We start from the raw sequence: 26,246 nt of genomic DNA, 5'->3' as shown, positions 1-26,246 counted from the left end.
TCTAAAGCTTTCAATAAACTCTTCTGTCTCTGACCCTGTATTCCTCTACTTACAGAGATAGTAAAACAACTGACAATATGAAAGCAAACACACAAATATAATCGAAAAATACTGAGGGGTAATGAAAATGAAAGTCTTGGGACACCTGGGTGGCTCAGTTGGCTAAATGTCTGCCTTTGGCTCAGGTCATGATCCCAGTATCCTGGGATTGAGTCCCACGTTAGGCTCCTTGCTCGGCAGGGAGTCTGCTTCTCCCTCTGCCTGCCACTTCCCCTGCTTGTGCTATCTCACTCTGTCTGACAAATAAAATCTTAAAAAAAAAAAAATGAAAGTCTTTCTGGAATGTTATCAGCCTCTAAAAGACATTTCTAAGCAAAAACATATTAGAAAAAGAAAAAGAAACAACTTGGATTCAAAAGAACAACTTGAACAATGACAAGAAAGAAGAAAATCACTCTTTACATCATATTAATCTCTGAAGAAATTCCAGTTAGTTATCCAAGGATGAAACAACACTGCAAATCAGCTGGTCCCTTTTCCTCTTTAAAATCAAAACAAAAGGGCACCTGGGTGGCTCAGTTGGTTAAGCGACTGCCTTCGGCTCAGGTCATGATCCTGGAGTGCCAGGATCGAGTCCCGCATCGGGCTCCCTGCTCAGCAGGGAGTCTGCTTCTCCCTCTGAACCTCTTCCCTCTCATGCTCTCTATCTCTCATTCTCTCTCTCTCAAATAAATAAATAAAATCTTAAAAAAAATCAAAACAAAATTCATTCAAAAGATCCTTGTTATCTGTTATCTATATATAGGGAGAAAAGGGTGTCTCTAGATCATTATCTAAAATTTACTCTTGCATTTAGTAGGGACATCTAGTAGCAGATACAATGAATTATTTTTATCTCATTTGATTTACTTTAATTATCCCTATAAGTTATTTAAGAAAAATTTTAAATTACACTCAAGCAATTAACTGTAGTTGGTTAAATTGGTATGCATCCCCCACCCCAAACCTAAAACTCCAAGGGCATAGGGTGGTGTAAATTATGAAGAACAAAGCTGAAGAATCTCAAGTTCCATTTTCTTCCCTGTTTATATGACAGAGCAGCTCCCTTTCAAACAAATCTTTCTGTAATTTTATTTGTATTTATTTGAGAGACAGAGAGTGTGCACGTGGGGCCTGGGGGGGCGGGGGAAGGGACTGAGGGAGAGGAGAGAATCTCAAGCAGACTCCCCACTTAGTGCAGGGCTCGATCCCAGAACTCTGAGATCACGACCTGAGCCAAAACCAAGAGTCAGACACTCAACCAACTGAGCCACCCAAATGCCTCAAATCCTTCTGTAATTTTAAAAGGCTGTCACCTTCAACTACATCAAGACCTACTGAACAGAATTAGGAAAAGGATGGGCTAAATCAAAATAACAAGTTTAAAGCAGCCACAACACTTTGCATGCATGTTGAAAAACACTCAGGAGATAACCTTACGGTTCCTATCACTGTCCAAGTTTCCTCCTTTCCTCCTGAACATCCATGAATTGTGCCTTTGAAATAGGTCTGAAAGAAGTCGGCACCCACACATTCCCCAGAAAAAGGAAAGAGAAAGTATCAGCTTTGGAAAGCAGGGCTTTCTCGGAGGTCTGGAGATGTCTGCAGGTATACGAAGGAGCAATCGGAATACCTGGCTGTTGATGTTGACATCGACGTTGGGATGTGAAGACGGCAATGGACTGCTTTCCATCTCAAGGTGTTTGAGCTTCTGTGAGGCATCTTTTAATGCTGGAAAAAATGGCAACATGGCCTCTTAGTCTGCCAGGCTGTCACAGCTGTGTGAAGGCATACACTTAAGTTTTTTTTCCAATACCAGTTACCAACAATTATATAGAATAATCCATAAGACCACAGGATAAATATATTTTCTTTCTATAACCAGGTAACTATTTAAGAGTTAACCTAAATTACAGGAACCCTGCCTTGTATCTATACCACTTGTAGAAAGCCATTAGATATGGAATCTCAATAGCATGTGTAGTTAAGAAGGCTTACAAGCCAAAAGATACCAAGAAAAGGCAGAGAACACCTGAGACAGGATTCTTCCATAACCACAATGCAAGCGCCTCCTGCCGAACCTCAGTACTTTCCCACTTTCTTTCCTTAGCCCTGACTATACACTGCCTAAAACTACACTTCTGTGGAGCAAGCAGATGAAGGACATACATTTATTCATTCACTGATTCAACAGAGTATGTATTGATAACACAAGGTGTGATGCAGGATAAGCCTTTTGTCTTTATTATGTTCTGCTTAGCTGCAAAAACACATTACAAATAAATTTCTCTAACCATTGAAAAGATAATATATTAAACACAATTCAGCTTTAAATGAACTCTATTTAAATTAACCACTCTAGGGGCACCTGGGTGGCTCAGTAGGTTAAGTGTATGCCTTTGGCTCAGGTCATGATCCCAGAGTTCTGGGATCAAGCCCTCCATCAGGCTCCCTGACCACCAGGGAGCCTGCTTCTCCTTGGGGAGGCCTGCTTCTCCCTCTCCATCTGCCCTTCCCCTCACTTATTCTCTTTTTCTCAAATAAAATCTTTTTAAAAAATTTATTTATTTATTTGAGAGAGAGAATGAATGGAGGGAGGGGCAGAGGGAGAAGCCGACTCCCTGAGGAGCAGGGAGCCCGATGTGGGACTCGATCCCAGCACCCTGGGATCATGACCTGAGCCAAAGGCAGACGCTTAGCCAAGTGAGTCACCCAGGCATCCAATAAATAAAATCTTTAAAAAAAAAAAAAAACCACTCCAATAATCTTATCGTGCAGGGATGAATTTGGCAGGAGTTTAAATTTTTAAACTGTCACTTTACAAAAAAAAAAAAGCTGTTGAATGCCTAGTAATTTCTATTTAATCCAGTAAAAAGGAGGGAAAAACCATGAAATCATTTTCTCCTGGTCAAAGAGATCTTATAAAAGTGTCCATTAATTAACTCAGTGGATCCCTCTCTTGGCTACACGTTAGAATCAGATGTGGAGCTTTTAAGGAATACTGATTCCCAGAGCTCATCCTAGAACCATGGTAACAGAATTTCCAGAGGTAGTTTTCTGGTTCTGGTAGTTCTTAAAACTTTCCAGGTAATTTTAATGTACAAAACTGAGAATCACGAATTCAACACTGATCTTCACAAAATCTTCCATACTCGTTTACATCCTTTTTTTAAAGAGGGGATCGCGGGAGGGGCAGAGAGAGAATGTTAAGCAGGCTCCACTCCCATCATGGAGCTCAATCTTAGGTGAGATGATGACCTGAGCCCAAATCAAGAGTCAGACACTTAACCAACTGAGCCACCCAGGTGCCTCCAATTATATACTTAATTGCCATCTCCTGGTTTGTTTGTTTTTTTTCCTCCTGGTTTTCTTAATGCTTCAAATTATGCAATACTAAATTTTAACATGATGATGTTGAGACCATGAATACTTTAGCTTATGCCAATACATACCCAAAAAATTAAAACCCCAAAAATTGGGTTTTGGGGGGTTTTCAGGTTGAAATAAAGCTTCTTGTGCTACTTCTGTTTGGCTGAGGAAAATCCTAAAATAATAGGATAAGCTATTTCTTAAAAAGTTACTATTTATAACTACTTACCCATGTGAATCAGGATTTTGACATTATAGCCAAAAGAAAATAGAGAATAAATTGGATACCAGGATTATAAGACCTTAATTCTTACTATCAAAACACTTTATTTTCACTCAATGACTTTGAACAAATATTATAAATCTGAACTAAATAAGTCTTATCAATGAAACCTCCACACTACCCAATAATTTCTTCTGCCACAACTTTAATGTCATTTAAGCTCTGCTTGAGTACCTTCTGTAATGAGGGGGCTCACTTACTATTAGGTATCTATTTCTGATATACGGCAGAAAGATTTTTAAAAGTCTCCTCTATACTGATTCTAAATCTGCTTCCCTTATCCTTTGAAGTTGCTGATCCAAGATTCACCAATAAAGCACCATAAAATAAATTCTTTGATATATCAGGCTTTCCAGTATTTGGAGTTATTACATCTTACTTGCTCCTTTCTTTCCTAGGCATTTTCCTAAGTTCATTCTACCATGTTCTCCAAAACCAAAACAATTTCCTGGAAAGTATATACTAAATAAATGTGGTTTGCTAACACTATGCTATGGCAATACTGAAAGAGAGGAAAAAATTTTTTTTGCATTCGTATAATGGATACAAAATGGAATGTACATATAAAATCAATACTGCCACCTCTATAAGGAAGACTATTTTTATTTTAACCCTGGAAATACCCTGTATTAAGTTAGTCCTCCTTCGGGCTAAGAACATTTGCTTCACTGTCTATTTGTAGCGATTACTTAAGGAACAAAGGAATGAATTTTTAAAGCCAATTAGCAGTAATACTTAAGCATGTTCTACTAAGCAGAAGCACTGAGTAACTTTTCATTAACACTTTCTATTTTAAATTACTACATACCATTGCTGTATTCTATGCTCTTTAGAGACAACAGCGTACTCGCTGGCAGTTCCCTATGAGTTGTTTAAAGATGGTGTCTGACTTCAGTGAGAGAAATCAAAATTGGCAATAGCCACGTAAATACGAGGTGCTTTTTAATGAACACATAGTACACTGAGATTCAATAGAAAGCTCCTATTTAAAGGCAGTTTATGCTTTACTATCAAACCAAATTCACAAATACATAGAAATTTTCAATATGCAACTTATTGTTCCCTTTTAACCTTTTAAAAAGTTAAGAAAAGCAGCACTCTTCCTGGATTACGTATTTTTGCAGGTCCGGGGAACAACATTTCTCATTAATAACAAAGTAATTTCTAGGAGCCAATGGAATAGTCAAACATTTATTAAATCCTGTGCTATAGAAAAATCTTTAAGGAAGCCTTTTTCTCTTAATTTTCACCCAAGAAACAAAGTAAAAAGCAAGTCTGAAAATTCACGAATGTTTAATGACTTATAAATGATACAAATGTTTAATTGTCCTAATTGTGTAATCTTAACTATTTCAATGGACCCTCAAGCCAAAAAGAAGGCATACCTATTCTTCATTAAATTTTAAAATTCAACTATTGCATAATATTCTTGAAGGAACAGATTTAAATAGCTAATTTTAAAGGGATGTGAAATAAAAAGTTGTCCCTGATGTTACACAGAACATTTACTTACTCCCACATTCCTCTTTAGTTCCTTCCAATCCAGTTTGCCTGGTGACTATGTTAACTTCATCTGGTGCTTGGGGTATTTCCAGAGTGTCAGGTGCCCCAATTACATCATCAGTGGTTGTTTCCAATAAGTCTGGACCATCTAGCAAATCAATATTCAGAGGCAAGCTGTAAGGGTGAAAGAAAACTAACTTAGACCAAGAATTTATCATGAATTTAAATACTAACAAAAATATCTGTTGAAAAAAAAAATCCACGTAAGAGGTCATATCCCAACTGGTTTAGTCATCTGTCAAAACCTTTTGGGGAGACTTCTTTCCCAGCCAAAAATGGCGCAAAAGGGACTAGATTTAGCATCCCCTCCACCCTGAAATAACCTAAGGGGAGAAAAAGAAACTATTTTCAAGATATTTAGACATCAGATAACAGAGATTTGAGAAACAAAAAAGGTAAGCCCTATGACAGCCTTGAGAGAATTTCCACGCAGTGGTGCAGAAAAGGTGAAATGAGGCAGAACATGGAGGAATCCCTTAGCTGAGAAGATGAGGCTGAGAGTCTAGAAAGACTAAGGGAGCCACAGTCATGAGAGAGAGTACCAGAAGGGAGAAAGCCTTCTCAAAGAGAGAATCCTAAGGATCTGCAGAGGGTACCCTGCAAGTATTCAGCAGAGCAATGATCAGAAAATATGTGTGAGGAAACTCCCTGAGGCTGGGGAAAAAACCATCCAACAGGATTTCGTCTCTCCATTTGGCTGGGTAGAGAACTAGAGGCACTCACAATGGGCCACAGTGCCTGTTTCCACACTGTAAATACACATAATTCACAAGGCACTGAATATTCAGAAAGGTCTTGCCTCAGTAGTGGAGAATAATGGCAAGAGACCCACCTAACATATCATAAAAGTAAGACTTGAAAGGACCAAACTGTTTCCAAGTAGTAACTGCATCCTAAAACAAAGCTCAAGAAGATTTAGAGGAATATAAAATTATCTAGCATCCAAATAAGGAAATTTCACAATGTCAGGCATCCACTGAAAAATTACCAGAAATGCAAAGAGGCAGAAAAAAAATATCCCGTATTTAAGAGAATAATCAATCAATAGAAACTAACATTAGAATTAGCAGAGAAAGACATTAAAACAGTTATAACTGTATTCCATATGTTCATGAAGTTAAGCAGAGACATAGAAAATATAAAAGACCCAAATCAAACTTCTTGAGATAATGGAGATGAAAAATATATTGAATGGGATTGACAGCAGATTTGACATTAGAAAAGGTACTGAATTTGAAAGGACAGCAATAGAAATTATACAAAATAAAATACACAGAGAAAAAAGAATCCCCCCAAAATGAAAAGAATCTCAGTTAGCTGTGGGACAACTTCAAGCAGTGTACTGTATGAATAACTGGGGTCCCAAAGTGGGAAAGGGACCAAACAAATTTTTAAAGAAATAATGGCTGACGATTTTCTAAATTTGATGAAAACTGTAAACTCATAGATCCTAGAATCTCAACAAACCCTAAACACAAACAACATGAAGGAAACTCACCAAAGCACATCATAATCAAACTGCTTAAAACCAATGATAAGAAAATCTTAAAAGCAACCTAAGACATTATATGTTCAAAGGAATAAAGATAAAGATGACAGATTTCTTATCAGAAATAATGCACACTGGAGGGCAGAAGGGGAACATCTTGAAATCACTGAAAGAAAAAAAAAATTAACCCAAATTTTATATCCAGAAAAAAAAAGCTTATTTAAAAAACAAAGGAAAAGTTAGGCATATACCTAAGAAAAACAAAAACATACATCCACAAAAAAAATGTGTACACCAATGTTCACAACAGCGTTATTCATAACAGCCAAAAAGTAGAAGTAACTCAAATGCCCATCAACTGAGGAATGGAGAAATAAAAAATGGTATAACCATAGGATGGATTATTAATCAGCAATAAAAATGTGTGAAGTACTGACACATGCTACAACATGGATGACCCTTGAAAACATGGTGTTAAGGGGAAAAAGCCAGACACAAAATACCACCTTTGAGTCCACTGTCCAGAATAGGCAAATCCATAAAGACAAAGTAGATTTGTGGCTGCCAGGGGCTGGAGGAGGAGTCAAGGCAGAATGCAGACTGACTGCTGTGGGGTGAGCCATGAAATTAAGATTCAATATTAAGTGCTGCCTTGACACCTTGGGCCTCACAGGGCCCCAAACACCTAATCAAGCATTCCCCTGCTCTTATCAGATATGCTGCTCCCAATCCCCTCACTCCCATCCAGTGGAAAAGATCCCCAGGCACCTGGCTGGCACAGTCGGAAGAGCATACGACTCTTAATCTTGGGGTTTGAGTTTGAACCCCATGTTGGGTGTAGAGATTACTTAAAAATAAAATCTTTTAAAAAAAAAGGAAAGTTCCCCATCTAGCTGTACCAGCTGCATTCTACCTAGTTCTTAATGAGTTTTACTTCCCTGCTGGCCTATGAAATTATTCAAACAAGCAATTACATCTTCTGGTGGGAACCAGGGGTCACCTCATCCTCATGTTACTATAAAACCTGCCTCCCACAGCTCATGCTTATTTACTTTGCTCCCAAGTAGAACACCCACATGGCCCTGTATGTTGTGAGGTTTTCCCCTCCCTTGAGCTATGAGTATATGTGACTAACAAATTGCTGTCTATCTCATCTGCCCAATGTTGGGTGTTGTATGTTCAGCGATTCTGTAATATTTAGGGTAGGAGATACCTCCCCTATAAGAGTGAATAGGAACTGTGATCAAAACAATTGCTAAAGGGTATGGGGTTTCTTCTAGGGGGACAAAAATGTCCTAAAATAAAACTGTGAGAAAGGCTGCACAATCCTATGAATGTACTGAAAACAGTGAATGTTCACTTTAAATGGTGAATGCTATAGCATGTGAATTATATCTTAATAAAGCAAAAAAATCAAAATAAGTCATTCATACCAAAAAATTCATGACCAAAGACCTGCACTAAAAAAACATTAAAGAAAAACCTATAGGCAGAGTAAAATGAACAATGTACAATGGGATTTATAACATACACAAAGTAAAGTGCTTGACAAATGATAGTAAAAAGGCTAGGGAGTAGAAATGGAAATATCCTACAGTAAGGTTCTTATACTATACATGAAACAGTATAATATCCCTTAAATGTAGACTGTGGTAAGTTGTATATGCTAAAGCAACCATTAAAGTAAAAACAACACAAAACAAAAATACACAGAAAAGACATAAATGGAATTTTTTTAAAATAACACCTGATTAATGAAAAAGAAGGCAGAAAGAGAGGAAGACAGGAATAAGAAACATGGGACAAACAGAAAACAACAAAGATGAGACTTAAACTTAATCACAGCAATAATCACAATACGTGGAAACAGTCTAACATGTAAATGCAGAGATTGTCATTTAAGATTTAAAAAGCAAAACCCAATTACATACTGCCTATCTAAACAATTTAAATATGAAGAAACAAAGAGATTAAAAATAAGAAATTAAAAAATGAAAATAAAAAGATAGAAAAAGATCAAGCTAACACTAGTTGAAAGAAAACCTGACTGAATATATTGGTATCAGAATAGAGTTCAGAGCAGAGAACAGTACTTAACATGAAGATGATCACTTTATCAGGATAAAGGAGTCACTTAATCCAGAGAATAATACTAAATATTTATGAACTTAACGACAAAGCTTCAAAATACATGAAGCCAAAACTGAAAGACCTACAAAGAGTAATGGGACAAATCAATAATTACAATTGGAGATTTCAGTACCCCCCTTTCAATAAGTGATAGAACAACCAGGCGAAAATCAGCAAGGTTATAGTAGACTTGAACAACACTAAACACAACTTCACCTTATTGACATTTATAGAACACTATACCCAAAACAGCAAAATACATGTTTTTCTCAAGTGCACACAAAATAACCACTAAGACCATATTCTGGGCCATAAAATAAGACTCAATAAATTCAAAAGGATTCAAGTCACACAAAATATATGTTCTTTGACCAGAGAATTAAATTAGAAATCCAAAATAGAAAGATACCTGGAAAATCCTCAAACATTTGTAAACTATATAAGGCTAAATAACAAATGGCTCGAAAAAGATACCAAAAGGAACACTAGAAAAGAATTGTGAACTAAATGAAAATGAAAGCATAACATATTCAAATTTTTAAGCATCCCACTAACATAATACTTAGAGGAATTATTTATAGTACTAAATAACTATATTAGAAAAGAATAAAGTTCTCAAATCAGTGACCTAAGCTTATACTTCAATAAACTACAAAGAGATGAACAAATTAAATGCAAAGGAAGAGGGGGGTAGAAAATAATAAAGATCAAAAGGAGAAAACAACAGAGAAAACAAATTAAACCAAGAGCTAGTTCTTTGGGAAGCTCAACATAATTGATAACCTCTAGCTAAACTGATAAGGAAAAAAGAATACATATTTACCAATATCAGGAATGAGAAAGGTGACATCATTACAGATCCTACATATATTAAAATGGTATAAAAGGGGCACCCAGTTGGCTTAGCCAGTGGAGCATGTAGCTCTTGATCTTGGGGTCGTGAGTTCAAGCCCCATGTTGGCTATAGAACTTACTTGAAAATAAATAAATAAAATGGTATAAGGGAACATTAGAAACTTTATGCCAATAAATTCAACAACTTAGATGATATGGAAAAACTCCTTGAAAGGTACAAACAACCAAAGTTTACTACAGAAGACACAAAATCTGAATAGACACATATAAGAAACTGAATTTGTAATTAAAAATCTCACAAAGAAAAACTCAGGCCCATGTGACTTCCCTGGTAAATTCTATCAAATATTTAAAAGAAGAAATAATGTCAATCTTCAACAAACTATTTCAGAAACAGAGGAAGAGGCAACATTCCCTGACTCATCCTAGAAAACCATTACTACCTTAATACTGAACCATACCAAAGACATAACAAGAAATTAAGTAAGAAATAAAAAGGATTGGCCACCATGGCCAAATGGGATTTACCCAAGGAATGCAAAGTTGGTTTAACATTCCAAAATCAATTAAGGTAATATATCATATTAGCAGAAGAAAACCACATGATCATCTCAATAGAGGCAGAAAATGCATTTGGCAAATTCAACACCATTCATGGTAAAAAAATACTCTTAACAAATGAGGACTAGATAAGAACATCCTTAATCTGATAAGGGCATTTACAAAATACCAACAGCTAATATCATATTTAATGACAAATGACTGAATGCTTTCTTCCATAAGACAGAAACAAGACACGGATGTTCACTGTTCCCACTTGTGCTCAATACTGTACTAAAGGTTCTAACTTATGCAGTAAGAAAAAAAATTTAAAAAAGGAAAAGAATAGAAAAGTAAATCAATGGTACCCAGACTGGAAAGGAAAAGGTAAAAAGAAAGAGGTTTTTGCATACAGATGATAGAATCTTAGATTTCCTAGAATCCTAGAAAGTAATAAATAAGTTCAGCAAAGTTGAAGTATACAAGATTGACATACAAAAATCAAGTACATCTATATACTATGCAATGAACAACAGGAAGCTGAAATTAAAACAATTCCATTTATAATATCACAAAGAATAAAAACTTAAGAATAAACTTAATAAAGAACAGGCAGAACTTATACACTTAAAACTAAAATAAATAAATGGTGATCTAAATAAATGAAAAGACATTTCATATGCATAGATTGGAACACTAATATTGTCAAGATGGCAATTCTTTCCAAACTGATCTACAAACTTAATGCATTTACGATCTAATTTCCAGCAGGCTTTTTTTTTGGTAGAAATTGACAAGCCAAGCCTAAAATTTATACAGAAATTCAAAAAAGTTAGAATAGCTGTTGAAAAAAATAAGAGTTGGAGGATAAAAACCATCTGACTTAAAAACTTACTATAAGTTGCAGTAACCAAGAGAGTGGTACCAACACAAAGATAGACATGGAAATCAACAGAAAAGAATTGAGAGCTCAGAATTTCTTTCATTCATGGTTGATTTTTGCCAACACAAATCAATGGAAAAAAGAATAATCTTTTCAAAAAATGGTGCCAAGACAATTAAATATATATGCAAATGAAGTTATTAGACCTTTACCTCACACCATACATAAAAATTAAATCAAAATGGTTAATAGACCTAAGCGTTAAGAGCTAAAACTGCAAATACTTGATGAACACATAGGGGAAAAAATATCTCTGAGTTTGGGTTGGCAAAATGTTCTTAGGATATGAAACCAAAGGCACAATCCATAAAAGAGAAAACTTAGTTAGACTTTATCACAATAAGATGTTTGAGTTTCAAAAGACACTATAGGGCGGTGCCTGGAAGGCTCAGCTGGTTGAGCATCCGACTCTTGGTTTCAGCTCAGGTCATGATCTCAGGGTAATGAGATCCCGCCCCACATAGAGCTCTATGCTCAGCAGGGAGTCTGCTTGAGATTTTCTCTCTCCCCCTTTCCTTCTGCCCCTCCCCCTGCTCGCACGCACTCTCTCTCTCTCTCAAATAAAATAAAATCTTAAAAAAAAAGATACGATATAGAAGTGAAAAGAGAAGGCAAATATTAGGAGAAAATTGTAAATTATAAATCTGATAAAGGACAAGAATCCAAAATATACAAAGAACTCTTTTAAAACAATAATAAAAAGACAAGTAACTCATATAAAAATGGGCAAAATGTTGAATAGACATTTCTCCACAGACAATATAGAAATAGCTGATAAGCACATGAAAAGATTCTCAATATCAGGGCTCCTGGGTGGCTCAGTCATTAAGCATCTGCCTTCAGCTCAGGTCATGATCCCAGGGTCCTGGGATAGAGCCCCACATCAGGCTCTCTGCTCAGCGGGAAGCCTGCTTCTTCCTCTCCCACTCCCCCTGCTTATGTTCCCTCTCTCGCTGTCTCTCTGTCAAATAAATAAATAAATAAAATCTTAAAAAAAAGAAGAGATTCTCAACATCAACAGCCCTCAAGAAAATGCAAATCAAAACCACAGTGAGATACCACTATTCACTCACTACAGTGGCTATAATCAAAAAGACAAAACAACAAGTGTTAGAGAAGACGTGGAGACACTGGAACCTTCATGCATTTCCACTCTGGAAAACAGTCTGCCAATTCCTCGAAAAGTTAAAATGTAAATTTATCATACAATCCAGCAATTTTCCTCCTAGCAGTCTATCCAAGAGAAATGATACCTTATGTCCACACAAAGACATGTACAGGAATGTTCATAACATTATTCATAGTAGCCCAGACATGGAAACAATTCAAATTTCCATCAACTTGTGAACAGATAAACAAAATGTGTATATCCATACAATGGACTATTACTTGGCAATTAAAAGGAACAGACTAGGATCCATGGATGAACTCAAAAACACCATTAAGGCACACCTGAGTGGCTCAGTTGGTTAAGCATCCGACTCTTGATTTCAGCTTGATTTCAGGGTTGTGGTCATGACCTCAGGATTGTGAGATCGAGCCCCATGTTGGGCTCTACGCTGGGCATGGAGCCTGCCTAAGATGCTCTCTCTTCCTTTACCGCTGCCCCCCTCCCTCTTCCTAAAAATAAATAAAAATAATAAAAACAGTATTCTTAAAAAAAACACACATTATGTTAGATGAAAGAAGCCAGAAGTAAACCTCTGCATATTGTATAATTCCATTTATATGAAATGTCTAGAAAAGGCAATTATAGAAACCGAAAACAGATCAGTGGTTGCCTGAGAGAGTGGGAGGGTAGGAGCATTACTTAAGTGTAGACCAGCACAAGGGAACTTTTTGGGATGATGAAAACATTCTAAAACTGGATTGTGGTGATGATTGTGTATGCAATTCCATACACTTCTAAAAAATCATGGAATTGTACACTTAACAATAAATGAATTTTATAATACATAAAAATGTCTCAATAAAGTTAAAAAAAACCTTAGCTAAACTCACAATTTAGGGAAAATGTGAGTATCACCTATGTATTAGATAACTAGATAATTAGATACTAGATATTACCTAGTTCAGCAGGGTGGCTCAGTCGTTAAGCGTCTGCCTTCGGCTCAGGTCATGATCCCAGGGTGCTGGGATCAAGCCCCACATCGGGCTCCCCGCTCTGCGGGAAGCCTGCTTCTCCCTCCCCCACTCCCCCTGCTTGTGTTCCCTCTCTCGCTGAGTCTCTGTCAAAATAAATTAAAATATATATATATATACACATATATATATATAAATCAACTGTATATCTGTACACTAGCAATGAACAAGAAACTAAAATGAAGAAAACAATTCCATTTAGAAACCCAATGTATTCTAAATGTATTGTTTTTTTAAAGAACCGGAGACTCTCAACCCAATTCCTCTGCTGTGGGAAAGCTCAAAGCTTAGACCATTTTGTTGATCCAATACTGAGTTAGAGCAAAGCAAAGGAACTGCCACTGTTTAGAAGGTTCCATGCTTTTCCTAGAAGAATGAAGTCCATGTTTCACTTACATATCTTGTGTCTGGGATCCAAGTAAGCAAAAAATTCTTTTGAAAACTGTTAAAAGAGGTAGTAAGAACAAAGAGAATTTCTGTACAACAGATCTGTGTCCCAGTCCTATCTCTGCAACCACCCCGCTGTACAACTTTGGACAAATCACTTTACCTTGGTACAGAGCCCAAAGGATTCCAGACACATGTGACTTATCTATGGGTATGGAAACAGTGGTGTTGTTTTGGTCTCCTCACAATGATCTTCTTATGGATGTTTCTTTAGAATTTCAGGTAAATTTAATTCAAAGGATTTCTTGGCTAAAACTAATTTGAAACCACTGGAGCAAAGGCATTTCAGGCACTTTTCATCTTTTAACACTAACACTATAAAAATTGATTAGTGTAAAACCATCTCATAAGCTTGTTTTCAAGCCTTTTTCCATTGTTCCAATTGTCATCTTCCCTAAGAGTGAGTCAGTGTCACTCGTGGGATTTATTTTTTAAATAATATCATCAAAAGAAGAAGTGATGGTGGTGATAGGAAGAACAGAAGAAGCAAAAATATGGAATATTAGAATTTGTTGAAGCTGGTTAATGAGCATATTGCAGTTTCATTATATATATTCTATATACGTCATGTAATTTTGAAATTTTCATCATAAATTTTTAAAGATGTGGGTGCACCTGGGTAGCTCAGTTGGTTAAGCGTCCAACTCTTGGTTTCGGCTCAGGTCATGATCTCAGGGTTGTGAGATCGAGCCCCACATCAGGCTCTGCACTCCCCCTCTGCCCCTCCCCCCAACTCATGTGCACACATTCTCTCTCTCAAATAAATAAAATCTTTATAAATAAAAATTTAAAGATGTGAATAGCAATGTTTTTAGACAAAAGATGGTGATAACTGGTGGTAGTTCATCTCCTGTGGTCCCAACATGAACACATGACAGAAGTTTTTTTAACTACACACTATGTGCCTTAGTGTATTCAGGCTTCTGTAACATAAATAACATTGGCCGTGTGGCTTATCAACAACAGAAATTTATTTCTCACAGTTCTAGAAGCTGGGAAATCCAAAAAAAAGCACTGGCAGATTTGGTGTCTGGTGAAGGTTGGCTTTCTAGTTCAGAGACCATTTTTTTCAGTGTATCCTCATACAAGAGGAGTGCATGAGGGATCCTCTCTGGAGTCTTTTTTATAAGGGCTCTAATCCCATTCATGAGGGCTTCACCTTCATGACCTTATCACCTCCCAAAAACCTCACCTCCAAACACCATCAACACTGGGGATTAATTCTCAACATAGGGACTTTGGGAGACACAAATATTCAGTCTGTAACATACAAAACTAAGAAAAAACCATTCATATGAAATTAAATAAAGCCCATATATACAAGAATGTTGAGCTGTTTCAGAATTTCTGAAGAACAGAGATTAAAAAGTACCCACATTATGTGTGTCCCACCCCCAAATTCTTACGTTAAAGTCCTAACACCTCAGGATGTGATCTTATTTGGAAACAGGATGGCTGCAGATGTAATTAGTTAAGTAGGGGTGAGCTCATACCAGAGAGTAGGGTAGATACTTAACTGAATATGACTATGACTAACGTCCTAATAACGAAAGGGGTAAACTTCGACACAGATACCTACACAAGGAGAACACCACATGTAGAGACCGGGTGATGCTTCTGCAATCCAAAGACTGTCAGCCAACCACCAGAAACTAGTGAGAGGCATGGAACAAGTTCTTTCTCATAGCTCTCAGAAGCAAGCAATCTTGTCTACACCTTGATCTCTTGGACTTCTAGCCTCAGAACTGAGACAAAATTTCTGGTTGTCACCCAGTTGTAACAGCAGTCCTAGAGAATTAACACATCCCACATTCTAAAGATCTGAGCAAGACTTACTAAAAAAAAACCTAAGAATGCCACATTATCAAGACCATAAAAGACAATTCCACAAAAACATTCTGCAAGAAAACTTAAAGGACACAAGTGCACTCTAACTTTTCTCTTCTTCTCCCCAGGAGAGTAGGGCTTTGCAAAATCACCATCAAGTAAATGGAGGCTCTAAAAGAACCTGTGAAAGGGGAGAATGGCATCCTACTTTGTGGTAGGGGGTTGCTAAACGTCAGAAACTACTAGGCTTACAACAGGGAGCACTGGGGTTATCTGATACATGAATGTGTAAGTTTAGGAGTATATGTAAATATATTTCCCATGCAGGGCAGTGCCTCCTTCAGCATAGAGAAGTCTAAACTCAATGAGATGACTGGAGCCAACCTTAATAACATGGAGAAAAAAGACCAGCAGCTGGACAAGGTACAACTGGGTGGCTCAGTCAGTTAAGCATCCAACTCTTCGTTTCAGCTTGAGTCATGATCTCAGGGTCATGAGATCGAGCCCCACTTTGGGCTCCACGCTCATCGTGGAGTCTGCTTGTACCTCTCCTTCTGCTCTCCCTGCCTCTTTCTAAAATAAATAAATAAATAAAATCTTTAAAAAAAAACACTAAATCTTGATTGGATCTTGGATCAGAAAGAAAAACAGTTATAAACAGCATTTACTGAAATATTTGGGAAAATGTGAGTATCACCTATGTATTAGATAATAGTATCATATCACTGTTTAACTTTGAGTGTGATAAACACGTACAAGAATGTCTGATTTTTAGAGATACATGCTGAAGTATTTAGGGATGTACTAATATAATGTCTGCCTTATGAGCCTCAATAATTTCAGCCAAGAAAACAAATGTTAGCAAATAGGCAAAATATTAACAGGTAGAAAGTCTAGGGGTAGGGCATAGGGCTATTCATCCACAATTCTTTCAATTTTTCTGTGGGTTTGAAGTTTTCCAAAATAAAAAGTTGAGAATAAAAAAAAAAAAAAAAACGCATGTGCTCCCTTGGGCCAAGTAGAAGTCCTGCTTAAAGCCCATTCAATGGAACTCCACCCATGAGACAAATGTACCAAGGTAAGATGACCAACACAAGTGTACTCTTAAGAGCTGAGCCAGGAATAAAGGAAAGAAGAGTGTTGCCAAAGGTGAGATATGAAGTATACTGCCTACGTGAGGAAGTGATCAGCTCTATGAGGGCCTTTGAAAAAAAAAAAAAAACGTAGCAGAGTTAAGCACAAAAGAGCTAGTACTTATATACAGGCCATGACACCATGCTGGATTGCAATAGCATCATTCAAGTAAAACTGCCCCCTTTCCTCTTTCTTCTTCAACCCTGAAAGTAAGCATAAGAGCGAGGAAGAAAAAGTAAAGATTAAAAGAACAAACCACCACCATCCCTATCAAAATGAGAATGAGGGAAGGGGAAATCATTAAATTGGATATAAGATTAGAACTGGACTTTCTGTAACTTAACATATGTTTCAATTACTAAAAATAAGATGATTCTAGGGGCGCCTGAGTGGCTCAGTCAGTTCAGCGTCTGCCTTCGGCTCAGGTCATGATCCCAGTGTCCTGGGATGGAACCCCATATTGGGCTCCCTGCTCAGTGGGAAGCCTGCTTCTCCCTCTCCCTCTGTCTCCTGGCTCGGCTCATGCTCTCACTCTCGCTCTCACTCTCAATCTCAAATAATAAAATCTTAAAAAAAAAGGTGATTCTTATATGTACAAATGAAGGGCTAGAAAGGGAAAAGAAGAGCTGACCTTGTATAGATGAATACAGTAATTAAAGGAAAGATAAAGCAGAGAATTCGGGCCCTTCCAAAAACAACTCCCATTAATGAACTGGGGCTAAGCCAGGAGGAACTGAGGAATCTGAAAGCGGAAACAGGCACTGAGGTAAAAAAAAAACCCAACTCTCCCTGGGAGGAATGAAACCCAAGACACCTCAAGTGAGACAGTAAACAAGAGTCAGACTCACTACTTAAAACAAGGGTACCGTGTCTTCTAGATAGGAACAGAAGCTGAAAAAGCTCAATTCACAAGTCCAGTTTCAAATGAAAAGAAAGTGCTTGCCTGCAATGAAGGGAAGAATTAGAAGTACCAGGGGTGCCTGGGTGGCTCAGTCAGTTGATTGTCTGCCTTAGGCTCAGGTCATAATCCCAGTGTCCAGTCAGGCTCCCTGCTCAGTGGGGTGTTGCTTCTCAGTCCCCCTGCCCTTGCACACTCTCACTCTCTCTCTCCCCCAAATAAATAAAATCTTAAAAAAAAAAAAAAAGAATTAGAAATATCTGTGCAACCAACAATAAGACCACCACATCCTGGCTTAAGGCCTAGAGGAAATTTTGCCAAAAGATCCTACTGTAAGACCTTCCTCAGAGCTGAGGATTTCAGAAATTCAGGCTGGGGCAATTTCAAAACTGCCTTACTAGAAAGGATAAGGAAAGAAGGAAAGAAAACAAACCTGTTTAAAATAAGGCAAGTTGAACTCACAAACAAAAAATTACAAAGCATGTTAAAAAAGAAAAAAAAACCAGGAAATTAAATTTCTCATAAAATCACTTTCTCATAAAATCACTCCAAAGTGACAACATAAGGAAACAAAATCACATTCACTTACAAGAAAAAAAAAGGGGGGGGAGATAAATTTGAAGGGAGTGGAACAGATGAACAAGTTGTCATTGATTAGAAAGACTATATAGAAAGCTAAAACTTAATTTTGGAGTAGGGAAAAAACTAAGTCATTTCAGAGAACTCAAGAAAACTTGTAAATATTTTCTCCCTTTTCATGGGCTGTCTTTTCACTTTGACAGCATCCTTGGAAACACACAAGTTTTCATATTTGATGAATTCCAATTTTTTTTTTTGTCACAGGTGCTTTTGATGTCATATCTAAAAAACTACTACTGGGTCCACAACGATTTACTCCTGTGTTCTCCTCTAAGACTTCTATACCTCTAGCTATTAATTTTAGGTCTATGATCAATTTGAAGTTCATTTTTTACATGGTGTGAGGCAGGGGTCCAATTTCATTCTTTTCTATATGAACAACATTCACTTGTTCCAGCAGAATTTTTTAAAAAGGAGTGTTGACATAACAGGAGAATCATTTGGAAACAAACTAGATTCATTATTTGTACCTTATACCAAAGTAGTTCTAAGTGGATCTAAGATACTGACATTACATAGATGCATTACTGACATTACATTATTATTAAGTTACTGATATTATATAGTTAGTATCACCAATATACATTAAAAACTTCTTAAAAATGAAGAGTGAACAGTCTTGCTTGAAAAGGCAGAAGATGCTACAAATAAGACTCAATTCAAAGAAATGGCTCTTAAACATACAAAAATACACTCATAAAAAGAGGAATTTAAAAAAAAAACTACATTGAACATATCCATCATTAATCTTGATTGTGTTGATATCACAGGTGTATATCTGTATATTTGTATATATCTGTATATCTGTATATTTGGTATACATGCCAAAACTTATCACTTTGCATAAATGTACTCCACTGTGCATCAAATGTACCTCAATAAAGCTGTAAGGGAAAAAAAAAATACACTTCATCCCCAATGAAGAGGAATCTGGCAACATCTAGAAAAATCAAAATGTAGGGGGCGGAGCAAGATGGCGGAGGAGTAGGAGACCTGGATTTCGTCTGGTCTCAAGAATTCAGCTGAATAGGGATCAAACTATTCTGAACACCTACGAACTCAACAGGAGATCAAACATAAGAATAGTAACAACACTCTGAACAGAAAAGCAACCACTTTCTGGAAGGTAGGACGTGCGGAGTGAATCCGAGGCAATATTCGGGAGGATAGATGGCGGGGGAGGGGGCCTCCGTCGGCCGCTTCTGGCAAGTGATAGAGCCGCGGAGCACAAAATCGGAACTTTTAGAAGTCGGCTCCGCTGAGGGATGTCGCTCCAGTGGCTAAGCGGAGGGGTGGAACCCTCATGGGGCAGTGTGGTCTCAGGACCCCTGGGGTCACAGAAAGACCGGGGGTGCCTGAGTGCAGCAGAGCTCCCAGGTATCAAAGTGGGGAAGCCGGCTGCAGAGACCTCTCGGCTCGGGGTTGCCATAAACTGTGATCCGCAGCCCAGTTGGGCCACTGCTCCTCCAGCAGCGACCCAACAAGCGGCAGAGCCCGGGAGACTCCCCTTCCTCCCCTGGGAGGAGCGGCGTGGAAGCACACCACAGGGATCTGCTGGGTTTGGAGACTCCACACGGGGTCGGGTGTCAGACATAGAAACGCTCGATCACAGGCCGGGTGAGAACAAAGTGCAGCCGGAGACCGGGGAGACGGGCGTGACTGCTTTTCTCTGGGGGCACACTGAGGAGCGGGGCCCCGAGTTCTCAGCTCCTCCAGGCGGAGATTGGGAGGCCACCATTTTCACCCTGGTCCTCCAAAGCTGTACCGAGAGCTTGCAGGGAACAAAAGCTCCTGAGAGCAAACCCGAGCACCTTGCTTAGCCCGGAATCACAAGGGCAGGGCAATTCCACCTCCGGCAAAGACATTTGGGAACCACGGCAACAGGCCCCTCCTCCAGAAGATCAGCACAAACAGCCAGCCAAGACCAAGTTTACCGATCAAGGAGAACTGGAGAACTCCAGCGCTAGGGGAATACTGCACATAGAATTCATGATTTTTTTTTTACCATAATTCATTAGTTTCTCAAAATTAATTTTTTAACTTTTTTTTAATTTTCCTTTTTCCCTTTTTCAAACATCTTATCAATACCCTTTTTAAAAAAAATTTTTATTTTTCATTTTTAGAGTCATATTTTTATCCCTTCATAGTAGTTACCCTTATTTATGGCATATATATAAAAGTTGTTCTCTCTTTAAAATTTTGAGATACACTTTCTTCTAACAGATCAAAATATACCCTAAATCACTAGTGTATGGCTTTGTTCTAGTCTCCTGCCTGATCACATTCTCTCCCTTTTTTTTTCTTTTTAAATCTTCTTTCTTTTTAAAAACTTATCAATTCCTTTTATAAAATCTTTTATAATTTTCAACTTTACAGTCATCTGCCATCCCTTCATTGTATCAACCCTTATTTTGTACATATATAAGTCTTTCTTCCTTTAAAATTTTAGCAGGCACTTTCTTCTAACACACCAAAATATGCCCAAAAGCTAGTGTGTGGCACTGATCTATGCACTAGCCTAATCATATTCTGTTTTTTTTTTGTTTTGCTCTGTTTTGTTTGTTTTTATCTTTTTCTATTTCCTTTTTTTTTTCTCTTCTTTCTTTCCCTTTCTTGTCCCCTGGTTTCAGGTCTTTTCTGATTTGTATAGAGTATATTTGCTGGAGACGTTGTTAAAACTGTTAGCATTCTGTTCTCTCATTCATCTGTTCTCCTCTGGACAAAATGACAAGACGAAAAAAATCACCTCAGCAAAAACAACAAGAGGTAGTACCGTCTGCCAGGGGCCTACTCAATACTGACATTAGTACGATGTCGGACCTAGAGTTCAGAATCATGACTTTAAAGATACTAGCTGGGCTTGAAAAAAGTGTGGGAGTTATCAGAGAAACCCTTTCTGGAGAAATAAAAGAACTAAAATCTAACCAAGTCGAAATCAAAAAGGCTATTAATGAGGTGCAATCAAAAATGGGGGCACTGCCAGGATAAATGAGGCAGAAGAAAGAATCAGCGATATAGAAGACCAAATGATGGAAAATAAAGAGGCTGAGAAAAAGATAAACAACTACAGGATCACGAGGGCAGAATTCGAGAGATAAGCGATACGGTAAGACGAAACAACATTAGAATAACTGGGAGCCCAGAAGAAGAAGAAAGAGAGAGAGGGGCAGAAAGTATATTGGAACAAATAATAGCAGAGAACTTCCCTAATGTGGGGAAGGAAAAAGGCATCAAAATCCAGGAGGCACAGAAAACCCATCTCAAAATCAATAAAAATAGGTCAAGACCCCGACATCTAATAGTAAAACTTACGAGTCTCAGAGACGAAGAGAAAATCCTGAAAGCAGCTCGGGAGAAGAGATCTGTAACCTACAATGGTAGAAACATTAGATTGGCAACAGACCTATCTACACAGACCTGGCAGGCCAGAAAGGACTGGCATGATATCTTCAGAGCACTAAACGAGAAAAATATGCAGCCAAGAATACTATATCCAGCTAGGCTATCACTGAAAATTGGAGGAGAGATAAAAAGCTTCCAGGACAAACAAAAATTAAAGGAATTTGCAAACACAAAACCAGCCCTACAAGAAATATTGAAAGAGGTCCTCTAAGCAAAAAGAGAGCCTAAAAGCAGCACAGATCAGAAAGGAACACAGACAATATACAGTAACAGTCACCTTACACGCAATATAATGGCACTAAATTCATACCTTTCAATAGTTACCCTGAATGGAAATGGGCGAAATGCCCCAATCAAAAGACACAGGCTATCAGATTGGATTAAAAAACAAGACCCATCAATATGCTGTCTGCAAGAGACTCATTTTAGACCCAAAGACACCCCCAGATTGAAAGTGAGGGGGTGGAAAACCATTTACCATGCTAATGGACACCAAAAGAAAGCTGGGGTGGCAATCCTTATATCAGACAAATTAGATTTTAAAACAAAGACTGCAATAAGAGATGAGGAAGGACACTATATCCTCCTTAAAGGGTCTATACAACAAGAAGATCTAACAATTGTAAATATCTATGCCCCTAACATGGGAGCAGCCAATTATATAAGCCAATTAGTAACAAAAGCAAATTAACACATTGACAACAATACAATAATAGTGAGGGACTTTAACACCCCCCTCACTGAAATGGACAGATCATCTAAGCAAAAGATCAACAAGGAAATAAAGACTTTAAATAACACACTGGACCAAATGGACTTTAGAGACTTATTCAGAACATTCCATCCCAAAGCAACAGAATACACATTCTTCTCTAGTGCCCATGGAACATTCTCCAGAACTGATCACATCCTAGGTCACAAATCAGGTCTCAACAGGTACCAAAAGATTGGGATTATTCCCTGCCTATTTTCAGACCACAATGCTTTGAACCTAGAACTCAATCACAAGAGGAAAGTCGGAAAGAACTCAAATACATGGAGGCTAAAGAGCATCCTACTAAAGAATGAATGGGTCAACCAGGAAATTAAAGAAGAACTAAAAAAATTCATGGAAACCAATGAAAATGAAAAGACAACTGTCCAAAATCTTTGGGATACAGCAAAGGCAGTCCTGAGAGGAAAGTATATAGCAATACAAGCCTTTCTCAAGAAACAAGAAAGGTCTCAAATACACAACCTAACCCTACACCTAAAGGAGCTGGAGAAAGAACAGCAAATAAAGCCTAAACCCAGCAGGAGAAGAGAAATAATAAAGATCAGAGCAGAAATCAATGAAATAGAAACCAAAAGAACAGTAGAACAGATCAACGAAACTAGGAGCTGGTTCTTTGAAAGAATTAACAAGACTGATAAACCCCTGGCCAGACTTATCAAAAAGAAAAGAGAAATGACCCAAATCAACAAAATCATGAATGAAAGAGGAGAGATCACGACGAACACCAAAGAAATACAAACAATTATAAGAACATATTATGAGCAACTCTATGCCAGCAAATTAGATAACCTGGAAGAAATGGGTGCATTCCTAGAGATGTATCAACTACCAAAACTGAACCAGGAAGAAATAGAAAACCTGAACGGACCTATAACCACTAAGGAAATTGAAGCAGTCATCAAAAATCTCCCAACAAACAAAAGCCCAGGACCAGATGGCTTCCCAGGGGAATTCTATCAGACATTTCAAGAAGAATTAATACCTATTCTCCTGAAACTGTTCCAAAAAATAGAAATGGAAGGAAAACTTCCAAACTCATTTTATGAGGCCACCATTACCTTGATCCCAAAACCAGACAAAGACCCCATCAAAAAGGAGAATTACAGACCAATATCCTTGATGAACATGGATGCAAAAATTCTCACCAAAATACTAGCCAATAGGATCCAACAGTACATTAAAAAGATTATTCACCATGACCAAGTGGGATTTATCCCTGGGCTACAAGGCTGGTTCAACATCCGCAAATCAATCAACGTGATACAATACATTAACAAAAGAAAGAACAAGAATCATATGATCCTCTCAAAAGATACAGAAAAAGCATTTGACAAAGTACAGCATCCTTTCTTGATCAAAACTCTTCAGAGTATAGGGATAGAGGGTACATACCTCAATATCATAAAAGCCATCTATGAAAAACCTACAGCGAATATGATTCTCAATGGGGAAAAGCTGAGAGCATCTCCCCTAAGGTCAGGAACGCGGCAGGGATGTCCACTCTCACCACTGCTATTCAACATAGTATTAGAAGTCCTAGCCACAGCAATCAGACAACAAAAAGAAATCAAAGACATCCAAATCAGCAAAGAGGAAGTCAAACTCTCACTCTTTGCAGATGATATGATACTGTATGTGGAAAACCCAAAAGACTCCACCCCAAAACGGCTAGAACTCATGCAGGAATTCACTAAAGTATCAGGCTATAAAATCAATGCATAGAAATCAGTGGCATTCCTATACACCAACAACAAGACAGAAGAGAGACAAATCAAGGAGTCGGTCCCATTTACAACTGCACCGAAAACCATAAGACACCTAGGAATAAATTTAACCAAAGAGGCAAAGGATCTGTACTCAGAAAACTATAAAATACTCATGAAAGAAATTGAAGACACAAAGAAATGGAAAAACATTCCATGCTCATGGATTGGAAGAACAAACATTGTGAAGATGTCAGTGCTACCTAGAGCAATCTACACATTCAATGCAATCCCCATCAAAATACCATCCACCTTTTTTCAAAGAAATGGAACAAATAATTCTAAAATTTGTATGGAACCAGAAAAGACCCCGAATAGCCAGAGGAATATTGAAAAAGAAAAGAAAAGCAAAGCTGGCGGCATCACAATTCCGGACTTCCAGCTCTATTACAAAGCTGTCATCAAGACAGTATGGGACTGGCACAAAAACAGACACATAGATCAATGGAACAGAATCGAGAGCCCAGAAATGGACCCTCAACTCTATGGTCAACTAGTCTTTGACAAAGCAGGAAAGAATGTCCAATGGAAAAAAGACAGTCTCTTCAACAAATGGTGTTGGGAAAATTGGACAGCCACATGCAGAAGAATGAAACTGGACCATTTCCTTACACCACACACAAAAATAGACTCCAAATGGTTGAAAGACCTAAACGTGAGACAGGAGTCCCATCAAAATCCTAAAGGAGAACACAGGTAGCAACCTCTTCGACCTCAGCCGCAGCAACTTCTTCCTAGAAACATCGCCAAAGGAAAGGGAAGCCAGGGCAAAAATGAACTATTGGGATTTCATCAAGATGAAAAGCTTTTGCACAGCAAAAGAAACAGTCCACAAAACCAAAAGACAACCGACAGAATGGGAGAAAATATTTGCAAATGACATATCACATAAAGGGCTAGTATCCAAAATCTATAAAGAACTTATCAAACTCAACACCCAAAGAACAAATAATCCAATCAAGAAATGGGCAGAAGACATGAACAGACATTTTTCCAAAGAAGATATCCAAATGGCCAACAGACACATGAAAAAGTGCTCAACATCGCTCGGCATCAGGGAAATCCAAATCAAAACCTCAATGAGATACCACCTCACACCAATCAGAATGGCTCATAATAACAAGTCAGGAAACGACAGATGTTGGCGGGGATGTGGAGAAAGGGGAATCCTCCTACACTGTTGGTGGGAATGCAAGCTGGTGCAACCACTCTGGAGAACAGTATGGAGGTTCCTCAAACAGTTGAAAATAGAGCTACCCTATGATCCAGCAATTGCACTACTGGATATTTACCACAAAGATACAAATGTAGGGATCCGAAGGGGTACGTGCACCCCAATGTTTATAGCAGCAATGTCCACAATAGCCAAACTGTGGAAAGAGCCAAGATGTCCATTGACAGATGAATGGATAGAGAAGAAGTGGTATATATACACAATGGAATATTATGCAGCCATCAAAAGGAATGAGATCTTGCCATTTGCAACGACGTGGATGGAACTGGAGAGTGTTATGCTGAGTGAAATAAGTCAATCAGAGAAAGACATGTATCATATGACCTCACTGATATGAGGAATTCTTAATCTCAGGAAACAAACTGAGGGTTGCTGGAGTGGTGGGGGGTGGGAGGGATTGGGTGCCTGGGTGATAGACATTGGGGAGGGTATGTGCTATGGTGAGCACTGTGAATTGTACAAGACTGATAAATCACGGATGTGTACTTCTGAAACAAATAATGCAATATATGTTAAGAAAAAAAAGAAGAAGATAGCAGGAGGGGAAGAATGAAGGGGAGTAAGTCGGAGGGGGAGACAGACCATTAGAGACGATGGACTCTGAAAAACAAACTGAGGGTTCTAGAGGGGAGAGGGGTGGGGGGATGGGTTATCCTGGTGATGGGTATTAAAGAGGGCACATTCTGCGTGGAGCACTGGGTGTTATGCACAAACAATGAATCATGGAACACTACATCAAAAAACTAATGATGTAATGTATGGTCATTAACATAA

General features: G+C 38.0%; 1 protein-coding gene across 9 annotated transcripts in view; it reads right to left on the bottom strand.

The window, feature by feature from the left end:
* Positions 1-26,246, bottom strand: part of EPB41L5 (erythrocyte membrane protein band 4.1 like 5) — a 154,299-nt gene that overhangs the window by 41,583 nt on the left and 86,470 nt on the right. For all 9 annotated transcript variants that reach the window (XR_012375987.1, XM_073885152.1, XM_073885137.1 and 6 more), the window contains 2 exons: positions 5,205-5,368; positions 1,673-1,770 (listed from right to left, as the gene is read on the bottom strand). Coding sequence is in view for 8 of the 9 variants with exons in the window: in XM_073885152.1 (XP_073741253.1) it covers positions 1,673-1,770; positions 5,205-5,368 (262 nt within the window). In the remaining variant the exon portion in view is untranslated. The remainder of the gene's footprint in view (positions 1-1,672; positions 1,771-5,204; positions 5,369-26,246) is intronic.

The sequence above is a fragment of the Callorhinus ursinus genome, unplaced genomic scaffold (genome assembly GCF_003265705.2).
Source record: "Callorhinus ursinus isolate GAN/ISIS: 27379988/994484 unplaced genomic scaffold, GSC_fseal_2.0 scaffold2, whole genome shotgun sequence".
In the NCBI taxonomy this organism is placed as follows: Eukaryota; Metazoa; Chordata; class Mammalia; order Carnivora; family Otariidae; genus Callorhinus; species Callorhinus ursinus.
Note: the sequence above shows the minus strand (reverse complement) of the source record. Positions and strands in the feature narration are given on the sequence as shown.